General features: G+C 43.9%; 1 protein-coding gene across 3 annotated transcripts in view; it reads right to left on the bottom strand.

Moving 5' to 3' along the window:
- LOC121858702 (anoctamin-10-like) overlaps positions 1 to 14,134 on the bottom strand; it is an 87,562-nt gene that overhangs the window by 45,092 nt on the left and 28,336 nt on the right. For all 3 annotated transcript variants that reach the window (XM_042355290.1, XM_042355292.1, XM_042355291.1), the window contains exons 2-6: positions 4,892 to 5,036; positions 3,718 to 3,834; positions 3,019 to 3,114; positions 2,486 to 2,666; positions 1,812 to 1,928 (exon numbers count right to left, since the gene is read on the bottom strand). In XM_042355290.1, coding sequence (XP_042211224.1) covers positions 1,812 to 1,928; positions 2,486 to 2,666; positions 3,019 to 3,114; positions 3,718 to 3,834; positions 4,892 to 4,978 — 598 coding nt within the window. In that variant the 5' untranslated portion in view covers positions 4,979 to 5,036. The remainder of the gene's footprint in view (positions 1 to 1,811; positions 1,929 to 2,485; positions 2,667 to 3,018; positions 3,115 to 3,717; positions 3,835 to 4,891; positions 5,037 to 14,134) is intronic.

Below are 14,134 nucleotides of genomic sequence, written 5' to 3'. Positions count from 1 at the left end.
TATCCACCTACTGTACATCCATCTCTATCCACCTCTATCAGTAAACACCATTCTTTCTCCCACTATCCACCAACAATAACAGCAAAAAAAAAATAACACCATTTAGCTATTTATCCATACATATATATATATACGTCTTGAAAACACCACCATATCCAAGTTGTTGATAATACAAGAGGGCCTTTACACACACACACACACTTAAGATATAACATTGACTTCCTCTGTGTGTGTGTGTGTGTGTGTGTGTGTGTGTGTGTGTGTGTGTGTGTGTGTGTGTGACCTTTATAGTGTGGCAGTGATAGTGACTTGAATGGCGTTATGGTGTTTGATTTCAACGTAAGGAGGCTACTTGTATAGTGGCGCCAATTTATAAGTTAAGAAAAACAATAAATAAAAAAATAAAATAAAACACACTTGGTATTTTTAGATGTTATTAAGGATACGAGTATTTATTTATATTTTCTTCTTGGGAGGAGAGATGATTATGGTGTTTTCTGTCTGTGTGTCTGTCTATCTCTGTCTCTTTGTTTCTTTGCCTTTGTTTCTGTTTTTGTCTCTTGTCTCTCTCTGTTTCTGTCTCTGCCTGTCTATTTTTGTCTGTTTCTCATCTTTCTGTCTCTCTGTTTCTGTCTTTGTCATTTTCTGTTTCCGTCTCTCTTTCGCCGTTCCTCTCTCTCTCTGTCTGTTCCTCTCTCTCTCTGTCTCTGGCTAGGTGTTGACGGGAGACGGATATCGAGGGTGGGGACAATCCGGATCTGTCACCATGTTCAGAGCACCAGGCGGGGTTAATATATATATATACAGTATTGTGCTTTGGCTTTGATGGTGATAGTGATGGTGGTGGTGGTGGTGGTGATGGTGGTGGTGGTGGTGGTGATAGTAGTGGTGATAGTGGTGGTGGTGATGGTGGTGATGGTAGTGATGGTGGTGGTGATGGTGGTGGTGGGTGATGGTGGTGGAGGGTGGTGATGGTGGTGGTGGGATAGGTGGTGGTGGTGGTGGTGATGATAGTGATGGTGATGATAGTGGAGGTGGTGGTGATGGTGATGGCGATAAGATGTTATGGATGGTGGTGGTGGTGATAGGTGGTGGTGATGATAGTGGTGGTGATGGTGATGGTGGTGATGGTGGTGGTGGTGATAGTGGTGGTGGTGGTGATGATAGCGATGGTGGTGATGATAGCGATAGTGGTGGTGATAGTGGTGGTGGTGGTGATAATGGTGATACTGAAACACTACTCTTACTGAATTTCAACAACAAAACTATTAGATAGGTTATTGAACAAGTCTGGTGCCACACGCTCCAGCTTAATGGTGCCACACGAGCTAAAACAATGCAACATGATCTAGCCTAGTGCCACTATAGTCTTTTAGCCTATAGGTGCCACACACGTGCTAATAGCCCCAGTGCCGGTAGTACATAGCCTGGTCATACTAAGAGCTAAGTGCTAAGAAAATTAAATAGTACTTGAGAAGGAAATTAACGTACAAAAATGAAAGAGAAGAAGAAGAAGAAGAAGACGAAGAAGAAGAAGAAGAGAAAGAATAAGAGAATAAGTAGATGAAGGACAGTCACCACGAGATATTTACAAGGATCTATTTACAGTCAATGCTAATGTAGGCACACCCCTCGATTAGCATATGCTGTAGTTGTTTGGTAGATCTCACACACACATTCTTTCTCTCTCCACCTCCTCTTGTCTCCTCACTATATTCCTTCTCTCTACACCCCCTCTTTCCTTCCTTCCCTTTCCCATTCCCTCCTTCCCTTCCCCCTACCTCTCCTTTCCCTTCCCCCCTTAAACTCACCAAAGGGGGCAGTCTGGAAGATGACTCTGTACCACTGGGAAGCAAGACTGTCCAATGCTTGACGGTCGTGTAGTGGAAACATGTCTGATATGAGTTCCTCCGCCAAGTACACCCCAACTGTTGAGACAAGCTTAGTGTTAGTATAGATCTGTGTAGGTGTAGTCTTATTGGCTACACACAAAAATCACTGGTAGTTTCTGAAGTCTTTGGCTACACACAACACTAACAGGCTATACGGTAGATGTCACTGATTAATTGGTGTGTGTGTGTGTTGCATAGGAAACAGGTGACTGCCAACAACATGAATAGATTAAAAAAAAATTGTGCTACCTCAGTTTAGCTTCTACCTGGCTGTATAATAATGTCACCTGTATTCATAGAAGATTGCTATACTTTCTACGTAAACCTGTACTGATATTGAGGTTAATTAAGGCACCACAGGTATGATTCTGTAATCTGTATTGGCTGTAATTGATGCCTTAATTCTGTACTTTTTATTGGTATTTATGAATCTACTTTCTTGACTTACGAAGAGTTATTTAGTTCTGTGTTACTTAAGTTTACTAAGGTACTGTCAGGTACTTACCAAGGTACTGTCAAATACTTACTAAGGGAGTACCTGTTACTGATCAAGATACTGTCAGGTACTTACAGAGGGAGTATCCGGTACTTACCAAGGGACTGTCCGGGGAAGAGCTTAATCTCAGGGTAGCCAGGGACATGCCCTTCTTCCTGCTTGGCCCTTATCGCGTCCAGTTCGTGTCTGATACAGTATTCCCTCTCCGCCGGGGTCAAGACAGTGTCAAGTGTCTGACCCGCGTATAGGAACTGGTCCAGGTCACGTACGCTGAAGTCCTGGCGGGTAGGGGAGGTCGTGTGAGGTCATATTTAGATATATTTAGGTCACGCTGTTATCTTAGGTTAGGTTAGGTTAAGCAACAGTAATCAAGATAAGACTATGCTTACTTAGGTCAACTCTAATTAAGCTAAAGGTCAATTAAGGTCAAATTAGATAAAAAACAAACAAACAGAAAACTCTGGTGTGAACCTTGTTTACTACACACAAAATAAACAGCGAAAACAACAAAAACATCGAAAATAACAAAAACACAAACTGCGAAAACCTCAAAAACAACAAAATTAAAAGAGACAATTTTAGTATTGGAACCGAACGACAGAGATAATCTATGGGTGGCCTCTTGCATACCTGTATGAGGCCAGAAGCTGCTCTCTTCTGTAACTCCGTGGCCTCAGCGACCTCCAGCAACTTGATCTTGGTCGCGGAGACATGCACGGTCACCCCCTGAAAACATAAGCTTAATTAATCGTCCAGCTTAACGGGAGGGAGATGCAAATCTGTACAGGGATTCTTAGGTATAAGCTTAGTGACGTCAAGGTTTGGATACGTTAAGCTTTAGGGAAGATGAGAGTTTAAAGCATATTGAGGTAAGCTTAGTGACGTCAAGCTAAATAGAATATAATTAGCCCCATCACTTACCTGTTCACGTTTCTAGGACTATCTTAATCAGCCCCTCTCACCTGTCCACGCTTCTGGGACTATCTTAATTAGCCCCTCTCACCTGTCCTTGCTTCTGGGACTGTCTTAATTAGCCCCCACACCTGTCCATGCTTCTGGGACTGTGTTAATTAGCTCCCCTTACCTGTCCTTGCTTCTGGGATTATCTTAATTAGCCTCTCTCACCTGTCCTTGCTTCTGGGACTGTCTTAATTAGCCCCCCACACCTGTCCATGCTTCTGGGACTGTGTTAATTAATCCCCCACACCTATCCATGCTTCTGGGACTGTCTTAATTAGCTCCCCTTACCTGTTCATACTTCCGGGACTGTCTTAATTAGTCCCCACACCTGTCCATGCTTCCGGGACTGTCTTAATTAGCTCCCCTTACCTGTCCTTGCTTCTGGGGTTCACACCTGACAAGCAACTCAGCGCCGCCATACTTGTTCTTGGCTTCGATACGTTCAATCAGCCACTCTACCGCCTCTCGTGCCGCCCCCGGGTGGAACTGTGACAGACAGGTAGAGTTAGACAGGTAAAATATGAGACAGGTGAAATTAGACAGGTAAAATATGACACAGGTGAAATTAGACAGGTAAAAATATGATAAACAGGTGAAATAGACAGAAGTGGGACAGCCCATTAAACCTAAACAGTACAGACAGGTATGTCGTCCATTCTCATCCCGTCACCCAATCGCAGCCTAACAGCACTATCGAATCGCCTAAAACACTTTAACCCAATCGCATCCACAATCACACACGAACCATCACAATCACACACCAACCATCACAATCACACAACCAAACCATCACTTCACACACCAATCATCACAATCACACACCAATCACCAAATCACACACCAATCACCACAATCACACACCAATCATCACAATCACACACAACCATCACAATCACACACCATCACAATCACACACCAACCATCACAATCACACACCAACCATCACAATCACACACCAACCATCACAATCACACACCAACCATCACAATCACACACCAACCATCACAATCACACACCAACCATCACAATCACACACCAACCATCACAATCACACACCAACCATCACAATCACACACAACATCACAATCACACACCATCACAATCACACACAACATCACAATCACATACCAATCACCACGATTACAATTCCCCACAACTGCTTAAGTGACTCTAGGATAAAAAATACCAACTCGAATATTCGACATTACTTCCTCATACAAACCAGTTTTTCTGCCTTATCTTACCTGTGTCAAGACGAGCCACCGCACCTCTACTGCACAGTGGATATACTTACATACATACATACATACATACATACGCTCACAAATACACACAAACAGGAACAGACACATACATATAACTCTTTAAATCAATTTTTTTTATCCTTCATCTGTATTGGCGTTGTGCATATCTAATACAACCTTGGTGAGGTCATAATGATCAAATGCAATCTATGACGTCTTGCTGACCTAATACAATCTTGAAGGCTTTTTCTTTGACCTATGACATTAAACCTTAAATGTTAGTCTCTACTTTGACCTACCTTGATGACGTAGATGGTCGGGGGGATGTGGGATGACCCCGGGCCGTCGGGGGAATCGACCTCGTCTTCGCTGTCCGAGGGCTGCATGTTGGCAGGTCAACCCAGGACAGGAGAGGTCACGGACAGTGCCAAGGGGCGCCCACGGCTGAGGATACAACAGGTCAATCAATTAGTGGGCGTGGCCAACTGACCTTGATTCACCTTAACTACTATGTTTTATAGACTTTAATGACTGGTGACTTTATTTGACCTAAGGTAAGGTCAGTCCAGAATAATTAGACCACGTCAAAAATACATACATACACACGCACACACACACACACACACACACACACACTACATCCTTGACCACCGTAGGGTCAAGACCTATTTAGGCGCTGCTCTCGCTACGCAGCTGCCCCCCTTGGCCAATGTCGGCCCATTCCCCAAGACCCTCTCCCCAACCCATCCTCACCACCGAGATATCTACATAATCAAAAGTGACAAATTCAGCACTAGACAGTACCAGTGAGAGCCGTGACCCACCAGTGAGATAAGCACCCACGGGAACTAACCACCATCTTCTGACCAGGAGGTGCTAATCCGTCCACCCTGGGAACAACAGAGGGCCGGCCGGCTGTGCACCTGACTACGGAATAACACAACATCACCGCGCAGTGAGGTACTGTGACACCACCCCACACCACACGGTGTCTCCATGACCACGTGAGGTCCCTCATATCAACACCAGAGGACAAGTTACTACACCACGTGAACACCTCACCACCTGGTGTCTCAATGACCAGCCCACGCCCGGGCCATCAACTGTAAACTATAATAATTTGTATGTTCAATCATTGTTCCTTCTTTTTTTTAGTAGTGAAAGCTTTTGTTAAACGACCCACTCACCCCATGTCTTTGTATGTAATAAGTCATTTTTGACTAATGTACCAGTATATTTTCAGCCTTCGGGCTGCCGACTTATTTATACACACACTAAAATGTAATGTTTTATACAACTGTTCACAAGAGATAACGACTTATTTAATTCAGATCTTTCCTCATACAAACTTGACTCACTCTCCTCTGTGTGAGACAAACACCATGTGTGTGTGTGTGTGTGTGTTTGTTTGTATTTTATTAACCGAGAGAGTGAGAATAAATTGAGAGAGAAAGACAGAAAAAAATACAGTTGAAAATAATTAGTGGCGGATCTAGATGCGCAATTAAGGGGGGGGGGGAGAGGAGAGGCCTTCCGGGTGTATTTTCCCGGATCTTCTCACGGAAGGAAGACTAACTTTCCTGTATACGTCAATGGACTAACATCTAACCATCCATACTGTACTGTACCTGATCTTGAGTATATACTGTAACGCTATCACATTAATTATTAAAGACAAGTTAAACTTAATTTGTAAATTTTGTATATTATTCGTATTGGAAAAACCCTCTATTTAACGGATTGTATGGCGAAGAAAGTCCGTTATATCGACGTGAAACCTTCATCTAGCGAACTATATAGAGATGGAAGTCCGAGCCTATCAAACTGTCTCTCAGTGTTTCTGACGGGGCATCCTCCACCCAGGCTGAACTGATAGCCCTCTTTGCTGCCCTTCTCGCTGAGGAAGAAGCAGATGGTTTCTGCCCCTTGCTTGACTGCTGCGATTCCAGGTCAACTCTCGACGGGATCACATTTGGATCGGGGGAGAATAAGGACCTCATCCTCCGAATACGAGGGTTAGCATCCACACTACAGGGTGCAGGCCGTCCTGTGACATTCCTATGGGTACCCAGTCATGTCGGTATCTTGGGGAATGAGGCAGCAGATGGCCTTGCCAAGACTGGCTGCAACAAGGCCACACCTGACTACGTTATTCCTTGAACACTTTTACAGCTTAGGACCCAAATTCGCCGCAAACAGAGAGAAGCTGGGGAAGCAGCCATCCCCCCGGACTCCCCGCCCACCTGGTACGATGTCCTCCGTAAACTTCCTGACCTCTCGTATGTCTATGGGAAAGGGTCGCGGAAAAGGGACGTGATTGCTGCCCGGATCATCATTGGGTATGACTTTGCTTGGGAGATTGGTATCCCCGCATCCCCTGAGCAACACTTTTGTGCATTATGCAGAAGACCCGACAGCAGCACCCTTATCCACTACCTCCTAAGATGTCCCCACACACAACGCTTCCGTGACGCCTGCTGGACCACCATTCCACGACCCCCTGACGGAGACACGATGATCCTCCCCATACTGGCCAGATATTATGTACATAACATCGATTATGTGTTAAAGGAATATCCTTCCTTCCTTAGGCTTTAGTAAGCCCCCTTTATAATATTTATACTGTATATACTTGTCACACTTGCCAGATGCTTCTGGTGTCATTGTACAGGGGTACCTAGTGACGGCACTAGGATCCCGCTTCCTCTATCAAGGAATAAACAATTGAAATTGACATTGAATTGATGAAAGTCCGTTATATCGAGGGTCTGTTAGATTTGAAACCTCTATTTAACAGACTCTAAGATGATGGAAGTCCGTTATATCAAAAGTCCGTTAAATATCAAACTCCCCCATCGAACGGATTATATGAACAAAGAATCCGTTATATAGAGGTGTCGCTGTGTTTAATACAAAAAATCGAAAAAGACAAATTGAAAAATATTAAGATAACACATAACAGAAATTTAAGAATGGGTACATAAATATATATAAAATACTCCTCAAATTTTTACGTTTCATTCGTTTTGTAATATTTTTTTAATAATAATTAATTAGTGTAATGTTGAAACATCCTGTCTTATACTGTAACTAATTAGAGAAGCTTTAGAAATTAATGAAAGCTTCCACATATAGAATTCTTATTAACCAACTGTTACACTACAGTTACACTGGAGTTGTGCCAGAGTTGTGGAAACAGGCAAATGTTGTACCCATATTCAAAAAGGGAGACAGAGCATCAGCGTCAAATTACCGGCCGATCAGTTTGACGTCAGTAGTGGGGAAATTTCTTGAATCAATTATAGCAGATAGCATCCGATCGCATCTAGAGAAAAGCAAATTAATCTACGACTCTCAACATGGGTTTACAAAGGGAAAATCTTGTCTAACAAATCTGCTAACGTTTTTTAGGAAAGTCTTCGAGGTAGTAGATAATGACGAAAATTACGATGTTATTTACTTAGACTTTAGCAAAGCATTTGACAGAGTACCGCATCAGAGGCTTCTGAGAAAAATTAAGGCTCATGGTATCGAGGGGAAAGTTTTAAATTGGATAAAATCATGGCTCACCGATAGAACGCAGAGGGTGAGCGTAGATGGTGTTAAATCTGAGTGGGGCCGTGTAACCAGTGGGGTTCCCCAGGGGTCAGTACTAGGCCCACTCTTGTTCATAATCTACATAAACGATTTAGATACTGGGATCAGCAGTGACATAAGCAAGTTTGCGGATGACACCAAAATAGGGCGGCAAATTAATTCAGGGCAGGATGCAAATGCATTACAGGAGGATCTAAATAAACTGCAGGGGTGGTCTGAAAAATGGCAAATGAAATTCAACACCAGCAAGTGCAGCGTACTTAATATTGGAAGAACAAATACTTATAATGTATACAGCCTAACAACATCAACCTAGAGAAGTCGACTTGTGAAAGAGACCTAGGGGTACTTGTAAGCCCGGACCTACGGCCTAGAAAACAGTGCGTTAATGTTCGAAATAAGGCAAACAGAGTATTGGGTTTTATATCTAGAAGTGTAAGTAACAAGAGTGCAGAGGTCTTATTGCAACTATATCTTGCGCTAGTCAGGCCGCACCTCGATTATGCGGTTCAGTTCTGGTGCCCCTATTATAGAATGGATATCAATTCACTAGAGTCGGTGCAGCGAAGAATGACAAAAATGATTCCGGGACTTAGAAACCTTCCATATCAGGATAGGTTAAAGAAACTTAACTTGCATTCCCTAGAAAGACGAAGAGTGCGGGGAGATATGATAGAAGTATTGAAGTGGGTGAAAGGAATCAATAAAGGGGATATAGATAAAGTTCTTATAATATCCGAGCAGAATAGGACTCGGAGCAACGGATTTAAGTTGGATAAGTTTAGGTTTAGGAGGGAGATAGGAAGGAACTGGTTCACAAATAGGGTGGTGGACGAGTGGAACAAGCTTAGCAACTATGTAGTAAGTGCTGGAACGCTGGAAAGTTTCAAAAGGAGGCTAGATAGATTAATGGATGATAGAGAGTGGTAGTAACTCTCGACAGGAGCTGCCATGCACAGGCCAACCGGCCTATTGCAGACTCCTTATTTTCTTATGTTCTTATACAGGGTGTTCCAGAAAAATGTCCCTCCCTCCCTCCCTGCCTCCCTGCCTGCCTGCCTGCCTGCTTCCTGAAACACTGAGTTGGAGGGAGGGAGGTAAGGACATTTTTCTGGGACACTCTATATATGTACCACACTATGCAACTAAATCACTGTAGGTGCGCGTGATCCAGGTACATCCTGATAACCACAAGAAAACACGAAGTTCCCAAGCGCTTTCGTGTAATTCACATCTTCAGGGGTGAGTACAGACTAAGGAGAAATACATAACAAGGTGTATATATACAGAGGAGGGTGAGACCAGGTCCCTAGGGAACAGTGAGTGTCCACAATGGTCCGGTCACTAGGTAGTGACCCTACTAATATTAGTAGGTCACTAGGTAGTGACCGGACTTGATCTCACTCTCCTCTACTGTATATATATTCCTACATACTCACCCCTGAAGATGTGAATTACACGAAAGCGCTTGGGAACTTCGTGTTTTCTTGTTTCCTTGTGGTTATCAGCATGTACCGCACTATATTGCCGTACTAGGTACAGTAGTTCAGTTACCCCGAATGTGCCCGGGTGGAGGGGGAGACAGTACCCGGCCATCCATGAGGCTACTCGCACCTCCTTACCATATTTCAAGTTTATTGTAAAAACAAAAACCTGTAGAAATGCATAAGGGACACACACACACACACACACACACACACACATGTATTATATCATTATGTCTAAATCAAATGTAAGTCTGTAAATTTTCAGCCACCGGCTGCAACTCGATTAATAAACCGTTTATTATTATTATTATTATTACCAACTGTATATAATACGGTTTTCCCAGCTAGCATGACTCATTATGTGTTTAATACCCGACTCTGATCTTGTCACCACCAATGAGGTGTTCATTGAAGTAAACCTCACCAATTTACTATGTTACCTTTTGTTTAGTTTGTGAATGGACTTATCAAAAGGTGTTCTCGCACGTCTGTACAGTATTTTGGTCTTATACTACACAGCTTTTAATTATACAGTTCCCTTCACTAATGAGTTTACAGGCGCTCGTCAGGTTATGTGGCAGGGCTGTGTTCGTTTACATTCGACAGAAGGAAATTAGCAATAGGATACATATTCTGGAATCAAATTAAAACAATGTTAAAACAAATATCTTAATGCAATGATCTCTGGAATGTTAATATGACGTACCCCTGTAAACGCACGAGTGAAGGGGACTGTACCACCATTTTTTCGGGGGTAGGGGAACAAATGTCAGGGTACTATACTCAGAAACCAGGTACCCGTATGCTGAGAGGAACGACATACTTAACCAAATTTGTTGCCTGAAGATATATACTGTATATGATCTGTCAGGGCGGTCATACATTTGTTATGAACTCATATTTTTCTACGAGAAACTTACGACATAGGATAGCTTGTGGGTATACATAAAGAATAAAGAAAACTGCAGCGGGCCTATTGATACCATACAAGGCAGTCCCGTTTACACCCTACCCTTATCGTTCATATATCCATCCAACCTATATTTGAGGCTGCCGAGAGTGTTCGAGTTAATGATGATGTTCGGTGACTTATGACGAGGGAGCATTGGAACCTGAGGGCGCATCTGCGGTGACTGTACTGTAACTGGGGGCATCTGTTCTGTAAACTGGGGGTGACTGTGTTGTAACTGGGATACCTGTTCTATAAACTGGGGGTGACTTGACTGTAACTGAGAGGTATTATGTGAGACTGGTTTTCTAAGAGGTGGTTCCTACTTGACTGTGAACAAGTTTATAATAAGAGCTGCATTCACTGACCCGTGTTGTGATGTCTTGTGTGTTTTGGTATGGAGGATTGACAGGGTGATGACACTATCTGGCCATAAATCCCCCCACCCCACCCCACCCACCCCCAATAAATAAATAAATAAATACTCAATGTCGTCATCTTCCCAATATCAACAAAACAATATTACCAGAAAAAAAAAATAAATACGCTGATAACACATAAACACATTCAGCTGGTAATGCCTCTGTCACACACACACACACTGAATCGACTTTGCTGCCGTGTGAAAGATATTATGTCAAAACGTCAATGAATTGATTTGGTCAGCTTACGCACAGCAATAACCAAGGCAAGACGACCATATAAGCCCCTTCAACTAGAGACTGGCAACCCTGTTTACGTTTGGAAACCCTGGCAACTTATAGAGGGGGGAGGGTGGGGGGGAAGAGCCATTTGACTCACATACGTAGAATAAATTTCAGAAGATGAACCATTTGCATTGCCCGCGGGGAGGGGAAGGAGGAGGGGGAAGGGGAGAGGGAAGTGGGAACGGAGGGAGGTGTTTGTGTGTAAGTTAGTTCCACGTTCATTATTTGTTTTTATTTTTCATTCATCCTATTTCTTTCTTTCTTTCCTTCTTTATTTCTAGGTTTATCTGTCTAATAGTTTCTCTCTCTTTCTCTCGGCTCTCGTGCCTGTCTCCTGAGTGGCGTCATTTAGAGCCAAAATAGATCTACAAGTGTAAACAGACCAGGGTCCTTGACTGTCATGTGGTGGTGATAGTGATGGTGGTAGTGATGGTGATGGAGGAGGTGGTAGTGGTGGTGGTAGTGGTGGTGATGGAGGAGGTGGTAGTGGTGGTGATGGAGGAGGTAGTGGTGGTGATGGAGGAGGTGGTAGTGGGGCATGGAGGAGGTGGTGGTGATGGAGGAGGGGTGGTGGTGATGGAGGAGGTGGTAGTGGTGATGGAGGAGGTGGTAGTGGTGGTGGTGTGTGGTGGTGATGGAGGAGGTGGTAGTGGTGGTGGTAGTGGTGGTAGAGGTGATGGTGGTAATGGTGTTGGAGGAGGAGGAGGAGGAGGAGGAGGCAATCCAGTTGAGAGAGATAGGGAGGTGACGGGAAGAGCTGGATGGGGAGGGGGGGGGAGGAGAGGAGGGGTTGCATGCTTGGGCTCTGTTGTTTATATATGGCACTGAGCCACCGTCGCAAATAGCTGGGGGAGGGGAGAGGGGGGGAGGAAAGGGAAGGAATGAGGGAGGAAGTGGAAGAGAGTGGGGAGAGGGAATGAAAGGGGAGGGGAGGGGAGTGGTGGTTGAAGGGGAATAGGAGGGGGGGTGGAAGGAGTGGAAGAGAAAGGAGAAAGTGGAAGGAGGGAAGAGAGGAGAGAGGGAGGTGGGGGTAGGGGAGGAGGGGGGAGAAGAGGAAGGAGGAAAACACGATTGAAAATAAGAATACAGATCTAGAACACTGCCCATACCCTGTCGGATAACCGCACTGCATTTTCCGGTTAACTAATATGCACTTTTACGGATAACTGATATGCACTTTTACAACATGTATACTTTCCTCCCGGATAGCTGATAATAAAAAAAATAAAAAAAACATTACGGATAACTGAGATGAAACAAAACCGTATGATCAACATACACACTTCGGATAACTAGTATAAGACCCAAGTGAAGTTTCGCCTTGTGGCTTGACTACTGTACTGTGCAGTGTGTTATGACAGATGAGGAAAACTTGACAAAAATAGCATCTAGGTGAGGTGTGTGTGTGTGTGTGTGTGTGTGTGTGTGTGTGTGTGTGTGTGTGTTGACTTGTGATTGTGTGCGTATGTGTGTGTTACTGTGAGAGAGAGAGAGAGAGAGAGAGAGAGAGAGAGAGAGAGAGAGAGAGAGAGGTCATCCAAAACTGTATCTTGCGCTTATGAGACCACACCTGGATTACGCAGTTCAGTTCTGGTCACCGTATTACAGGATGGATATAGAATTATTGGAAAGAATTCAGAGGAGAATGACAAGACTAATCCCGGGCATTAGGAACCTTGAGTATAGATACAGGTTAAAGCATCTTAATTTGCACTCCCTCGAGAGACGTAGAGCGAGGGGCGACCTGATAGAGGTGTATAAGTGGAAGTCAGGGCTAAACAAAGGGGACATTACAAAGGTACTCAAACTATCCAACCAGGAGCGAACTCGTAACAATGGTTTTAAATTAGACAAATTTAGATTTAGGCGTGAAATAGGTAAACACTGGTTTGGAAACAGAGTAGTGGATGAATGGAACAAGTTACCAAATATCATCATTAACTCGAATACTCTGGATAGCTTCAAAAATAGGTTGGATGCTTATATGAGCAATGGGGGTTGGGTGTAAATGGGACTGCCCAGTATGGGCCAATAGGCCCGCTGCAGTTTCCTCCATTCTTATGTTCTTATGTTCTTATGAGAGAGAGCAGTAAAGCTAAAACGGGAACAGTGAGGACACGTCAGCACTTCTAGATCGGGTACATCGACCTTACCAGACTTTCACACTTCACAATGACAAGCATTAACAATGAAAAGATTACCTGGAAGGCCTTGAATATCTAGTTTATTCTACAAGTTCATCTTACATTAAAAAAAACCCACTAAGATTAGACTCTCCAGTTTATTTCACCTAACCTAACTTAATCTAACCAAATCTAACCTAACCTAATACAACCTAACCTAACCTAACCTCCTCCCCCCCTCCACACCAATCACTGTGAGGGTCTTTAATCTTCAGGTGATCCTCTCAAACAATAACATTTAATATCAGTATAAATCAACATCCCCCCCTTCAATCTCCAACCACCCCAAGCCATTTAGGGGGGGGGGGCGGTAGGGTAGAGAGAGAGAGGGTGAAAGAAGATTAGAGGTGGAGGAAGGAAGTTATATACTGTAGTTCGGAAATTGAAGAAATTTAGGAGGAGGTAGGAGAGTGTGGGCTGACCGCCTTGCTGTGGGTAAATTGAGCTAATAGTGTGTTAGGGTTGTGTCATGGGTTAGTTATTGTCCGTCTGTACAGGCACTAGAGTCTACCCTATCCATATGGGTGTTTTGAGGGCCTTATTTCATATTCCGCCGACCCTACTGGCGGATGCTGGTCTAGGGAGGTTGTCTATTGCCTGGCCGTGTAGAGCGGGGGTG

This window comes from Homarus americanus, unplaced genomic scaffold (assembly GCF_018991925.1).
Source record: "Homarus americanus isolate GMGI-L3 unplaced genomic scaffold, GMGI_Hamer_2.0 scaffold74, whole genome shotgun sequence".
NCBI lineage: Eukaryota > Metazoa > Arthropoda > Malacostraca > Decapoda > Nephropidae > Homarus > Homarus americanus.
Note: the sequence above shows the minus strand (reverse complement) of the source record. Positions and strands in the feature narration are given on the sequence as shown.